This window comes from Nematolebias whitei, chromosome 22, assembly GCF_014905685.2.
Source record: "Nematolebias whitei isolate Nwh7 chromosome 22, NemWhi1, whole genome shotgun sequence".
NCBI lineage: Eukaryota > Metazoa > Chordata > Actinopteri > Cyprinodontiformes > Rivulidae > Nematolebias > Nematolebias whitei.
This window is the reverse complement of record NC_056519.1, coordinates 16,173,439-16,187,021: the sequence shown is the minus strand read 5'-3', so window position 1 is coordinate 16,187,021 and position 13,583 is coordinate 16,173,439. Positions and strand designations below refer to the sequence as shown.

The 13,583-nt window shown below is 40.3% G+C and overlaps 1 protein-coding gene across 1 annotated transcript in view; it reads left to right on the top strand.

Moving 5' to 3' along the window:
• The window catches only part of magi2a (membrane associated guanylate kinase, WW and PDZ domain containing 2a), a 326,057-nt gene that overhangs the window by 285,273 nt on the left and 27,201 nt on the right, over positions 1-13,583 (top strand). Inside the window, exons 11-12 of the mRNA XM_037695758.1 lie at positions 7,363-7,394; positions 11,524-11,725. Coding sequence (XP_037551686.1) covers positions 7,363-7,394; positions 11,524-11,725 — 234 coding nt within the window. The remainder of the gene's footprint in view (positions 1-7,362; positions 7,395-11,523; positions 11,726-13,583) is intronic.

The following is a 13,583-nucleotide window of genomic DNA, read 5'->3' as shown; positions in this document are numbered from 1 at the left end:
AAATTTAGACATTGCATTTGATTAATATTTTCTGAAAATATATGAATTTTCTTAGTGACTAGAATGGCCCAAGAGCTTCATCATTAACTGTTGGATATTCCAGCCAGAATGAAATTTAGTTCACCGTTTAGAAATTAGGCTCAAATCTTCCAGTCAATTTAACCTCATCGCCTTGAAATGTCCGTGCTCATAATACAATTATGATCTTTAGCCACCCCTAAAACTTTAGTGTGACTCTGTAGCTCTTTCCTCCTAATAAATGGGCACTTTTTCTGTCATTAGAAGTAATTATTGTGCCTGTGTGAGCGTGTGCGTGGCAGACTGCCTCATTAGTGGCCACAAAGACCATTAACTGTCCTCACTGCAGCTGCAGGAGATGCAGGGCTGCAGTGAGCAGCTGCAGCTCCCACCCCTGCATGCTCATTCATTTAGCTTCCACTAACGTGACACCTTCTTACCTGCTGCCGAGGGCCCACACAGTTGCATGAACGCTGAGCCTTACGACTTGCATGCACCTCATCTTAATCACACTCGTCCCTGAGCTTCGTTTCTCACCCTCGCACGGGTGACTGTTCACCTGGCCTCCCTCTTTGTGAAGGTCTGTCCTGTACGGAGAAAGGGACTTTGTGACTCACCGAGTCTCCTCCAACACGTCGGGGATTCGGGGTGTAACGAGACAGTGATTCATCCTCTGTGCACAACATGGTTGGAAACAAAAAGGAATAAGTGAAGAGGAGGAAGGAGCGTGTGAGTGATGAGTTCGGCTCTCTGCCAGTAGATCACAGACTGTCAGCTTTGTTCACACATGCAGATCTCTCCCGCAAGTTTGAAAACAAAAGAGTGGGGGCATGCCAGGGATCAATATTCACTCTAATCTGCCCAGGGAAGACAAGCAGGGGGTGCTGCGCCCAAAAGAAAGATAGAATATGTATAAAAGCTTTAAACAAAGCTGATGGTGGTTAGCGTTATGCATTAAAATTAGATCATAGAGTAAAAGTTGTGCCTAACATCTGTATGTAAAAGGAGGAAAGTTAGTCTCCTTTTAAACAGATCAGGCACTCCTGTTTATTAGGATAACATGCACTAATCGCATAAGTGTGGTTAAATAAATCATGTTTGAAACTTTCGTATCGCGCTTTTTCAACCAAGCAGCTTGTAAATGATGTTTCTTTGCACAAACTGTGGATTTCATTAGACGTGGAAAGAATCAGTTTTCAGCTCAGGTTGTCGTGTGAAGCTCAAAGACACTTTCACGCTCAGCTCTGAAGCTGTGGAGGAAATATTTGATGAGGTCTTTCAAAATTCAGCTTTAGATTTTCTCTGTCCTTTTTTGTCTCTGTATCTGGATTTATAAATTGTAGGCTTTTTTTATATTAAAGAACTACCATTCCTTTAAAAAATGCATATTTCCTCCCCACACCTTTCATTCCTGTATTTAAAACTAAGATCAGATGTTGAAAACTGATGGTGGAGTTGTCTGTTTTGGTCAAACTAAAAATAACATTTCGTGTAATATTGTGTGATATAAGATTCATGCTCAGACTGTTGGTTGTGAATGATTCTCAGCTACTACCACACCAAATTTTAGCTCAATACTTGTAAAGTTGACTGAGTTATAGCCATATAGTTGGATTAAATTGATTAGTAGTGATGGCCATCTTGAATTGGACTGGCTCCAGAAGTTCGTAAACTATAGAGGTTCATTCATTCAACCTTTATTTAAACAGATAAGTCACATTGAGCCTCGAAGACTCATTTACAAGTGAGACCTGTTTGGACAGACAATAAAAAGTGGTGAAAATGACACATAGGGTTTGGAGACAAAATAATTCCTAACCTGCTTTTAATCTTTGGCTGAAGGTGAACAGCATGATGATGAAAATAAAACCTTGCACAACAAGCACATACTGACGCAGACATTCCACTCCGGGTTGGGAGTGGGGACGCAAGGGGGGTGAGCATGTCCAGAGACAACAGAGGCACTGCAGAGTTCAAATAAAATCACTCAGTTCAAATAGTTCCCTCTGGAGAGATCCATACAATGCTGAGGACGGCCAAGGGCGACGTCAGAATCCAAAGAGTCTGGGCCCCTCTGATTGGTCCGTAGACTTCCTGGCTGGGAGGGGGGAGGGGCAGAGCATAAAAGGTTTACAAAACTTCTAGGAGAATTAAGATAAAATGGATTGTCAAGGCCAGTCAGGGAGCCAAATTCAGATAAACACAATTGTTTTGGGGACAGACAGAACTTTAATGACATCTACCTTGAGTCTGTGTCGGTCCACTCAGTTCCGAAACTCCAAATTAAATGGCCACATTAATGGACCATGCCTGAGAGTAATACTCGACATCTGATCCATCCTGCCGAAAGCATTTGAGTCTGGGTGCTCGAGGCAAGAACCAAGCCATCATAAGGCAGGCAGCCTGACCAGGTCCAAATTTGCTGCCGACGACTTTCTTGTTTGTTGGTAAACCAGGAACAAGCCGAATCCAAAAAGCAGGAAACCAGTTGTCATAAATTAATTGTCCAATTATATATGTGTGCTTGAAATCCACAAATGACAGCAGCAATAGACACATCAAGTCTTCCAAGTCGATGAGGTATCCAGCTGCGTGAGGGCCAGCTGGGCAATTCGGCTCACCTAAAGCCTGTCTTCTCTTTGAAGAAATGTTATCAATTGCGTTGAGGGACCAACTGACCAAATCTATAGCAGAATTATGATTTGGAAGATTTGTAGAAGAGAGGCTCTAAAGCAGTTTCACAGACAGTACAGGGCAAAGTAAAGCGGAGAGGGAGAGGAGGAGAATGCGTCCGCCCTTGACAAGAGCAAGTGTTGATAAACTGTAGAGGTACATCACATGATCATTTTATAAAGGTTTTATTAAAGTCTGTTCAGCTAACAGACAGACACACAGGTAAAAACCTTATAAAGCAATAAAATTAAAAGTCTGACCCACAACTCTATGTGTACATATTTCCTATGCAAGACTGGGGAAGTTTTTTGAGTATATTTCTGTACAGTATTGAAGTTTTATTAATCTTAAGGTGAGAAGCTCACAGTTAACACTTACCATAGTAGTAGAGACGTAGTGAAAAGTTCCTCAGTTACACTGATTTTATATGAATTTGAGATTTGAGACACTCTGAGGAGGACGGGGCTTCAGTTGCCTAAAAATGTAAGTGTGAGTTGGACTGTGACGCAGCTCCCTACAGCCGAACTGACAGGTCTGATGAGCGTTTGGAAGCTCTCAGCACCACGGACAACTCGTTTAGCCTCCCTCTTTCTCCCTGACTCTCCACCTCAAGGGGGGACACTGTGACACCCAGCCAAATGTCTGCTCTGCCTGAGTTAACAACGACTTCACCCCCTGGATGTCCTCGGTCAGTGGCGCCACTCTCTTCCGTCTCCAACAAAGAGAACTTTGCTGCTGCTCTCTCTCTGTCCTTCACACCAACTCAAACGATGGAAAAAGTTTTTTATTGATCCTCAGGGAAGGACTAGCTAAAATATTCTCTTGCAGATATCATTCTTTGTCATCCTGGGCTAATAAAGCACAAGTGTGCACTGAAAAAAATAAAATGGAGTTTTTAACACACGCTTGTAACTCGTTGTTTTTGGCTTTTTTCTTACTAAGAAATCCTGATGGTAAAATGTAGCTTTTGTTCATTTCCATGCCGTCGTGGTTCCACTGGTGTTTCAGCGGGACGAGCCTTTTCACAGAGTTCTTGGAGTCTGGCCAGGATGAGAATGGGAAGGCTGGTGCTTAATTCCAGCAGGCGTCCCATAATTTGATTCTTCTATTTGCATATGCTGGTGGTTTTCTAAAGGGGAGACTTCTGCGGCGCATTGAAGACTAAAAAAGACGATTTAATCCTAGAAGGCCGAGTATATTTTTAGTTGCATTATCGTGTGAATCGAACGAAACAAAATGTGTTTATGGTGTGAATTTAAACAATACAAGTTGATTTTTTTTTTTTTTGTTGTTGCTATTGTGCTTTTTACAGATTGTTTTTTCCATGGTCAGATGGATTTGTGGTTGTTGCGCCTGAACAATGCTGTAAACAGCAGAAATGTGTGGATTGCCTTTTGAAAGGTCATCACAAGATGGATTGGAAAGAAAAAGGAGAAGGTGTAACCTTTTACCTCACTGCGCTGTATAACAAACCCAAGCCACTTAAGTGAAAGCTGGAGCATTTACCTACAGCCCCTTTTTTATTTCTAGGGGTTTTGAGGGATCAATGATTGATTCATGAATGTTCTTTTTGGTGACGTTGACCAATAAAAAATCAAAACAGTTGAACAGAGAGCTGATGTCTGAGGTGTATGACTTGAGTTGTACATGTACACGCTGAGCCCTACAACAAAACCGATACTCAAAATAGCAGTAAAAAACAAGAAGTAACAAAAAATGTGTTCGTAAAACACCAAAGCCAAAATAAAAACTGAGGATTACATTGCATGAGACTGAGCATAACAGCATTTTCAATTCAATTCAGTTTATTTATATAGCACCAAATCACAACAGAAGTTGTCTCAGGGCACTGAACAGAAACATTCACATACATAAAAAATCAGTTAATAATATTTATCTAAGGAGCCAGCAAATTGCTTCAAGTTTTCACTTTGTTGCATTCTCCCGTCCTAAGCGAGCACAGATGCAACAGTGGAAAGGAAAAACTCCCTCGTAACCAGAAGAAACCTCTATCAAAACCAGGCTCAGGACAAGAAGCCATCCGCCCCGACCAGCCGGGTCCGAGAGGACAGGAAGGAGAAACGAACACACAACGGCCAGGACGGAGTCCATCAGGTCATTATCTAGTAGAAAAGACAGAAATCACTTGTTAGGAAAGAATAATTACAAACGCAAACTATTCATTTATTTGTAACTATTTGTTTGATGAAATGAGGGCAATTTGTCCTCCAGTAGTCTAAGGTTATAGAAGCATAGGATAAGGAATAGGTCAGAAAACCAAGCCGACTAACTATAGGATTTATCAAAAAGGAAATCTTCAGCCCAGTCTTAAAACTGGACAATGGATTTTTAACATTTATAGAATAAAATTGCTGCAACCAACGCAATGCAAGAAGCCGGCACACACTCAACAATGTCAGCTGTGAGAGACTACCATAAATTAAGTGTAATAACATAAATATCCTGTCAGTTTTTGAATCTGTTAGGTAATGTTTATTTTTAGTTCAGTCATTTTATTTAATTAAACATTACATCTTGTGGGTGTAATCATAGGAAATGGTCTGCATTTTATAGCTCTTTTCAGAATTTGACCACTTCAGTCACATTCACTCATTCACACATGGAGTCACAGTTTAGGGACAGCTTGAAGTTTGGCGTCTCGCCCAAAGACACTTTGACATTTGGTTCAGAGAAGCTGGGATTGAACCACCGCCCTTCCAAAAGGCAGATGACTGCTCTTGCTCCAAGCCGTAGCTTCCTGGATGTGTTTGTATGTATTAACTCCAACAGCATTTCTGTTTCATAGTGTGAATGTTTATGAAGCGTTCACTCACACTATTGTGATCCAGTTTTCTTCCGTACGCTTTTCTGCGCGATTCTCGTCCCGCAGTTTTGAGGTTATTTCAACAAATCATACATCAAAACATTCAGCTCTTTCTTTCCTGCTATGACTTTTGGTATTGGCGCAACTTTGGCTTTTTGAAATATTTAGCCTTTTCTGACATTTTTTTCCTCATAGAAAATGAACTGAGCTCATTTTACATCTTTCAAATCTTTAGATCTGTTTACAACCTTTTACTGCTCCTTTCACATTTTGTTCTGGTTCAGTTTCTTTCAGCTTCCTTATGCAAATTTAAACATTTTCAGCTACATTTAGCTCATTTCAGCTGTTTTTTTTTCAGCTGTTTTGTGCTTCTTTCAGATGCTTTCTTCTAACTAGAACATTTTTATGCTTCTTCTAACGGCTTTCTGCTTATTTCAGCTTGTTGTGCTTCTTTCAGCTTATGTATGCTAGTTTCAGTTATTTCAGCTACTGTTTAGTTGTTTTTATGCCAATTTTAGCTATTTCAACTAATTCTGCATTTTTTGCACTCGTTTCAACTTTTTTCAACCTAACTGGGCAAAATCATGCTCTCTTCACTTCCTCCTGGTAATTTAAGCTTCTTTTGGCTTTTAAGCTACTTTTGAGCTGGTTTATGCTAATTTTAGCGTTTTTCAACTAATTCTGCATTTTTTGCACTCATTTAAACTTTTTTCAGCCTAAATGGGCAAAATTGTGCTCTCTTACCTTCCTTCTAGTAATTGAAGCTTCTTTTGGCTTTTTATCTACTTTTTAGCTGTTTTGTTTTTTGCTAATTTCAGCTTTTTTTCAGATAGTTTCAACTTTTCTGTGCTCATTTCTGCTTCTTTCAATCTAACTGGGCAAACGTGTTTTATGCTTTCTTCTGCTAATTTAAGCTTGTTTTACCTTTTCAGTTACATTTTTAGCATTTTTTTAAACTAGTTTCAGCTGTTTTTAGGTAAATTTAATTTTTTTGTGGTAATTTCTGCTACTTTCAGACTAATTAACTTATTTCTGCTAATTTCAGCTCATGCTCCTTTTATCTTAGTTATGCTAGTTCTAGCTGTTTTATGCTAATTTTAACTTTTTCAACTAATTCCACTTTTTTTTTCCATCTCATTTCAGCGCTTCACACTTCCTTCTGAGCTTTTTTCTGCCTTTCTGCTTCTTTTCAGCCATTTTTTTGTTGCTAATTTCAGCTTTTTTAGCTAATTTCCTATTTTTTGTACTCCTTTCTGCTTATTTCAAAGTCAAAGATTCTTTATTTGTCATATGCACCACATGTGCATGTGGTGGAACAAAATTGTGTACACAGGGTCCCAGTCCCAGGGTCCCATGTAGAAGAAAAACTGTAATAAGATCTAAGATATGAACTAAGAAAAACATTAACTAAAAATATGCTAAGCACTAGTAGTATAAAAACAATACGTCATACAGTGTATTATTTAAACCTAATTCAGCAAATATGTGTTCTTTCTGCATCTGCTAAGTTAGGCTTGTTCTTCCACTTCAGCTACATTATAGCATTTTTTAGCTAATTTTAGCTGTTTCTTAGCAAGTTCTTCACTAAGTATTCGCACTGCATTTTTGTAGGAAATGCAATTTTTCTAGTTTTACATTAATCTCCCTCTCACTCACAAAGCGTCATTAACATATTTTGCCATAATTGGTCTTTTATTTTCCAGATCCTCTATTTTTTGTTCTACCATCCACATCCACAGCCCATCTACTGTCACATTATCATGATCACTTTGTTTTATGTACCATTCTGATCTTTTCATTCCATTTTTTTTTTGTCTAAAGCATGTTTTGTTTTCTCAACATTACAGGTCACTTTTCACCCTGGAAGACTCCAAAGCAGGTAACATCCATCAGCCTCAAAAAAACAGGATTATCCCCAGTTCTGCTTTGACGTCTTGACTTTAGTGCCTTGGCTGTTGTGTGCAAACTGCGTGTGGCTTTCTAACTCCTTTGTAAAAATGCAAACATAAAATAAAAACTTTTCTACACTTGTTTTTCTGCCACACTAACGCTACAGTTGACCTGCTTTATGTCTGCTGCTTTTACAACAGCTGGTTTTCCATGCTCAGACTTCTTTATTGTTACGAGAGGGCACAAAGTCCAAGCGTTTCTCTTACGGCATTAATACACTTTGATTCTGCGAGTCAGGCTTGATTCACAGCCTGACTCAGCCCCATTAGGGAATCTCCATTATTCTATTACAGCTACAGTGCTGCTTATCCATCTGTGATCAGTCTGCTTTGGCGCGGCCCAGGTTTTTATCTTTCATTTATCTTCATTTCATAACATTTCTGTTTTTACAAAAAGCTCTTCTGCACTTTTAAATCATTCATTTGCTGATTTGTAATTTGGCTTATCTGTATTCCAATTTTTTTCCCCATAAAAGCTCAATTCTTCATGTGTCGCCTTACATCATTCTTTAGCTTTAATATCGTTTTCTGCCCCTAATGTCACAAACAACTCCATCCAGATAACCCTCTTAGATCAAATGCACTTCTGCCCTTCAGATGTGTTTGTTACGCTCACACGCCTTCACACGGCTGCTCCAGACCATCGTTCTTTGTCTCACGGAGAGCGAACGTGTGCGTATACTACATTTCATGCCCTGGTATCCTGCCAACACTGCTGTGACCAGTCTGTGAACCTGGATCATTTAGTCCCCCATTCCAGGGCCAAACTAACAAGAGTTCCTAAAATCCCTTCATCGTGTGTCTTTCCTCTATACCTCTCACATCCATCTGACATAATGACTCAAACTTCACTCGGAGTGCAGAGCATCTCTTGTTTTGTCTCCTCGTCTTCGTTTCTTAACCGCCCAGATGTCATATCCTGCCACACACAGACACACACCAGCGTTCAGCCTGCTTAATTAGGCGTCATTTATTACGGGAAGGCTTCCACGGCTCAAAGAATGAAATATGGAGTGATTCATCTAACCGTGTAAGAGCAGGGAATCACCTAATGCAGACTTGCAGTGCAGCAGAGTCTCAGCTCGCAGCTCATCCAGTCAGTGAAGTAACAGCTACTCAGCGCTGCATAAAAGGTGGTTGTATTGATTGATGCCGTCTGGAAAAAGGCAACGCTTTTATCCTGACCAACGGTCTGCAAAGCCTAGAAAGAAGAGAAATCAGGATGCTTCACATCAGTGGCAGACACATCTGAAAGCACAAAGGATGGGGACACTTTATTCACAGCTTCCCCGAGGCCTATTTTTATTCTTAGTACGTCTTGAACCCGATGTCCCGTACACCTCTGCAATAAACTTGTGGCATATGCAGCCAGACTCACCGTCTCACTTTCAGGAAGCTTCCTGCTCCCTCCAGATCACCTCTGACGCTTATCGAAGCGTCGTCTCAGCTTCATGTCCGTGGCTTATCAGACGAATCAAAGACTGTTATCAAAACCATTGCTGCCGCAACTCTGAGCATTTTCTGTATGTTTTTAAATCCACCTCAAAACTTTATACTCTTGTACACCACTTTTCTCCCATTTTAACTATCGTTTTACTAACTTCTTGCTTGAATTAATGGTTTTCTAGAGCTCTGCTCTTCTAACGGCAATGATCACATCACAGCAGAATGGTCAAGCTTTGGATCTCAGAGAAGTTGAGCTCTAGATATGATGCTAAATTTATCTGCTTTGACTTGACCCCCAAAGTGAAATTTCATTATTACTCACAATCTAGAGCAGCAATTGAGATGTATATCCAAAAATAAATCTTGTTCTCCAAGTCCTAGTACAGGGCTGTTCAACTGGCGGCCCGTGGGCCTGATTTAGCCCACGAGTGAGCTCATTTAGGCCCACCAGTGGGTTCATTCTTAGATAAAACTAGATTTTAAGCCATAAAACAACCTTACTTAATGACAATAACTGCTGGATGTCCAACCCCTGAGCTCTTGGCTTTCAGTACTTGTGGCCCCCTACGCAAGTTAGTTGACTAGCCCTGTTCTAGTACTAGTTAATGGGTTAAAGTTTAGTTGGAACTGTGACCAGCCTTTACAAGACACATTATTGTTTTATCTATGTTGGTTAAGTATGTACAAGTATGGCCAATTGATGATTTTGTTTAAAGTGGCTAATATTGGTCAATTAAAATAGACTGGGCAATTATTCCGTCTATTTCTCTTTCAGTTAGAATGTATTTGTACACATACCTCAGAGCACTGAGTAGTAGAATACAGTAACTGAGAAAGTAATTCACATAATGTTGTGTTATAAACCCTATCAAACATTAAAGTCAGACAAAAATATGAAAACTAAAATGTGTGCTGACTATTATACACTGCCTGGCCAAAAAAAAAGTTGCCACCTGGATTTAACCAAGCAAATAGGTACGAGCCTCCTATTGGATAATTACTGCATGGGTGCTTATCTTTCAGCTGGCAACAAGTTATTTAACACCAAGTGGTGCAATGAGTTGCTTCGCATTTCTTAAACAACCATATTGAAAGACACATTGTGCGGTCGTGGAAAAGATGTCAGTCTGATTGAGAAGGGTCAAATCATTGGCATCAAGCAGAGAAAACATCTAAGGAGATTGCAGAAACTACCAAAATTGGGTTAAGAACTGTCCAACGCATTATTAAAAACTGGAAGGATAGTGGGGACCCATCGTCTTCGCGGATAAAATGTGGCTGGAAAAAAGGGGCCTACTGTACAAGCGTGTGGGGGCAGTGCTATGGTCTGGGGTTGCTGCAGTTGGTCAGGTCTAGGTTCAGCAACAGTATGTGCTCAAAGAATGAGGTCAGCTGACTACCTGAATGTACTGAATGACCAGGTTATTTCATCAATGGATTTTTTCTTCCCTGATGGCACGGGCATATCCCAAGATGACAATGCCAGGATTCATCGAGCTCGAAAGAGTGGTTCTGGGAGCACGAGATATAATTTTCACACATGGAGTGGCCACCACAGAGTCCACACTTTAACCCCATTGAGAATCTTTTGTGATGTGTTGGAGAAGGCTTGGCACAGTGGTCAGAATCTGCCATCATCAGTGCAAGATCTTGGTGAAAAATTAATGCAACACTGGATGGAAATAGATCTTGTAACACTGCAGAAGCTTATCGAAACAATGCCACAGCGACTGCATGCCGTAATCAAAGCTAAAGGTAGTCTAACGAAATATTAGTGTGACCCTTTTTTTTGGTGGCGACTTTTTTTTTGAGCCAGGCAGTGCCGTTCAAAGAGAGAAGCCAGAATATGCCAAGAAATCAGAATCTACCGGTCAGAGTTAAAAAAAATAAAAATAAAATCAGAAATCAAACCCTGTTTGGAAAAATAATCATTTAAAACTAATGTTTATAACGCCAAGGCACATTTTCTATACTCTTGGATTAGTGATGAATGTCTTTCTCTCTACACCAGTTAGCCAAATATTACATTAAATATTGTATAACTCCCTCTGAGTGCACGAATACAGGACCTTTAGGGGTGAATTGAGATGTTTGCAGTGGTTAATGCAGGTTTCCAGGACCTGGATTCAAGCTTTTCTTCTGCGCCATGTTAGAATGACATCTAAACATCAAGGCTGACAGCACAGCTTCAAGCTGGACTGAGCTGATTTTACGGTGTGAAAAAAGAATGTCAGGGGTCGGTGTTTCTCAGTTTTCGAACATGGAAGGTTTATACCTACTGTTTTATAAACGCAACTGCTTTATAAAACAGGTCTAACATTATTGTACCAAGCTGCTACACGAATCGTTTGCTGACGATGGCATTGACTTGTTGCTTTTGTCAAAGCTGAGTGATAAATCAGCTGCTTTTGTTCTGAAGCTCGTGCTGTGTGAGTGTTCAAAGCTTGACGAGTCTTGCTTCTTCAAAGCAGCGGAGGTTCATGAACGGTCAAATCTCTCTGCTTCACTTTTTCCACTCTTTTCACCATGGTAACCGAGCTAACGTCGAGCATCAGAGTTGGGGAAAAGGCGGAAAGTGACGTACTGACCCCCTGATGCCGATGTGCGTTGCAGGTGCTGGAGCAGTGGGAGTCCCAGCAGGGCCCGGGCTGCCCCGCTCAGACCAGCCTGTCCGCTCCTGTCCCCCCCTACAGCTCTCCTTTCCCAACACACCATCTTCACGGGGCCTCGGTCCCAGACTCAGCCTGCGAGGCCTTGGCTAAACCAGATCCCTATGAGCTATTTGAGAAGTCCATGGCTATCTATGAGAGTAGGCGTAAGTACCACAGCTGTCTGCAGGTGAAAGCACACACATATCAGTCTGTATGGAGCAGGGTGGACTCCTCAATCTTTGGCTTTTCGTTTTTTTAACTCCAGCAGCGTGAGTGAATCTGTGCTCACGTTTAAAAGCTGCCTCTGGTCGTACACATAAAAGAAACACAAACTACTTGACAGGTTTTCTAACAGACTCTTTGCATCCAGACTATAAAATTCATCCATCTCTCATCATAAACACTCCACACACAGCTGATGATCTTTTTACACTTCAGGCAACAATAATCTCTCCACCATGAAAAGTAATGATTTTTCTTTTTTTATAGTATCATCAGAATACATCACAGTTTTGTCCTATGGTAATTTTAAACCATAAAGCTAGTATAGATTGTGTTTTTATGTGTTTTATGTAAATGCACGGCCTGGATTTCAGACAGACAGACATCATTAGTCTTCATCGAGGAGAAGGTGTGGAAGGAGACATAAGAACCTGTGGAAGACGTGGATGAAGCAGCTGACTGAATTCTCAAGAGAGATACCTGCTGTGTTCACACGTTGTTTCATTCTGACATTTCTCTGACGTCCAACTGTGTGCACGTCTGGGTAAACCGCACAAGAAAGCTAGAGTTGGATATTTTCATCCTCGTATGCAGCCCCGCAGGAAATTTCAAGGCTGCAGTGTTAAAAAGGCGTGAACTAAAGGGTTTAAATGTGAAAACGTGACGATCCTACCGTCATCCTGTACCTCTATGTGTGCACTTTAACTTGTTTATTTTTTAAATATATGCGCACGAAGCCACTGAAAGTTGCACTTTTTCCCTCCTGTGTAGGTGGACGTCAAGTTTTGTTGCATGAACGTGTTCCAGTTGTCTTTTTTTTTTATATAGTTCATGTATGTTTTCTAATGAAGCACTAAAGTTTTATAACAAACGCTGTTGACCCTGATATTTAGGACCACATGCTTGTGCGAAACTCCTTCCTGACTCTTTAGTTTTGATAATGCAGGGATGCTGTTCCTTTCTGTTTTGGGCCAGACGTTGGGTCTTATCAGACTCATGAAAGAAAAGGCTCGGACAGAATTTAGGAACGCTCCAGTTGTTCCTCCCACTAGTGAAGATGAAGCTGGTTGTGACCTTTTAATACGTCGTCACACCACGACTATGTTCTCACAGTAGTGGCTGCGAGTGAACTCATTGTATTACAGGGTCTAAAGCACATCTACGGTAATAACTTCACTTTATTTGTCTTCAATAAGATTGTCCTCAGTAGGTTTTGTGAACTTTGCAAAGTTAAAAGGACTTTCTGAAGAAAAATGGTCCTATTTCTTGTGTTTTCAATGTAATTGTTTTGTAATAATCCAAACGTAATGTAATTAAGGCATGCATTAATTTCTCAAACTCATTTAATTCATTATAAACCTTAACGGTACTGAGGATCATGTGTTGGAATAAGCTCGTCTTGACAATCTGTTGGTTGAATTTAAAGCTACTTTAAAGGTCACGCCAAGATGTATTGTAAGAAGTGACAAAAGGAATCTAACAAGCCAGTAATACAACTTGAACCATGATTTCTGTTTTGGTTTTGTTCAGATTAAGGTATTTTGTTTTTATCTGTGTTCATCTTTGAGATGATTTAACAAGACCTACTGTAAATAGCTACATAACTCAAATGAGCCTAAAAGTTAAAAAAAAAAGCATCAGCAAAACAGTGTAAGACATTCTAGCAAGGTTAAGTCAGGTCCTTTGGACACATTCTTTTTTGTTGAAACGTTTCATCTTTTATCCAAAAGACTTCTTCACTCTGAGACCCTGCAGTAAACTCAGTCTTATAAATAGCACCACTGTAAGACAGTTTATATA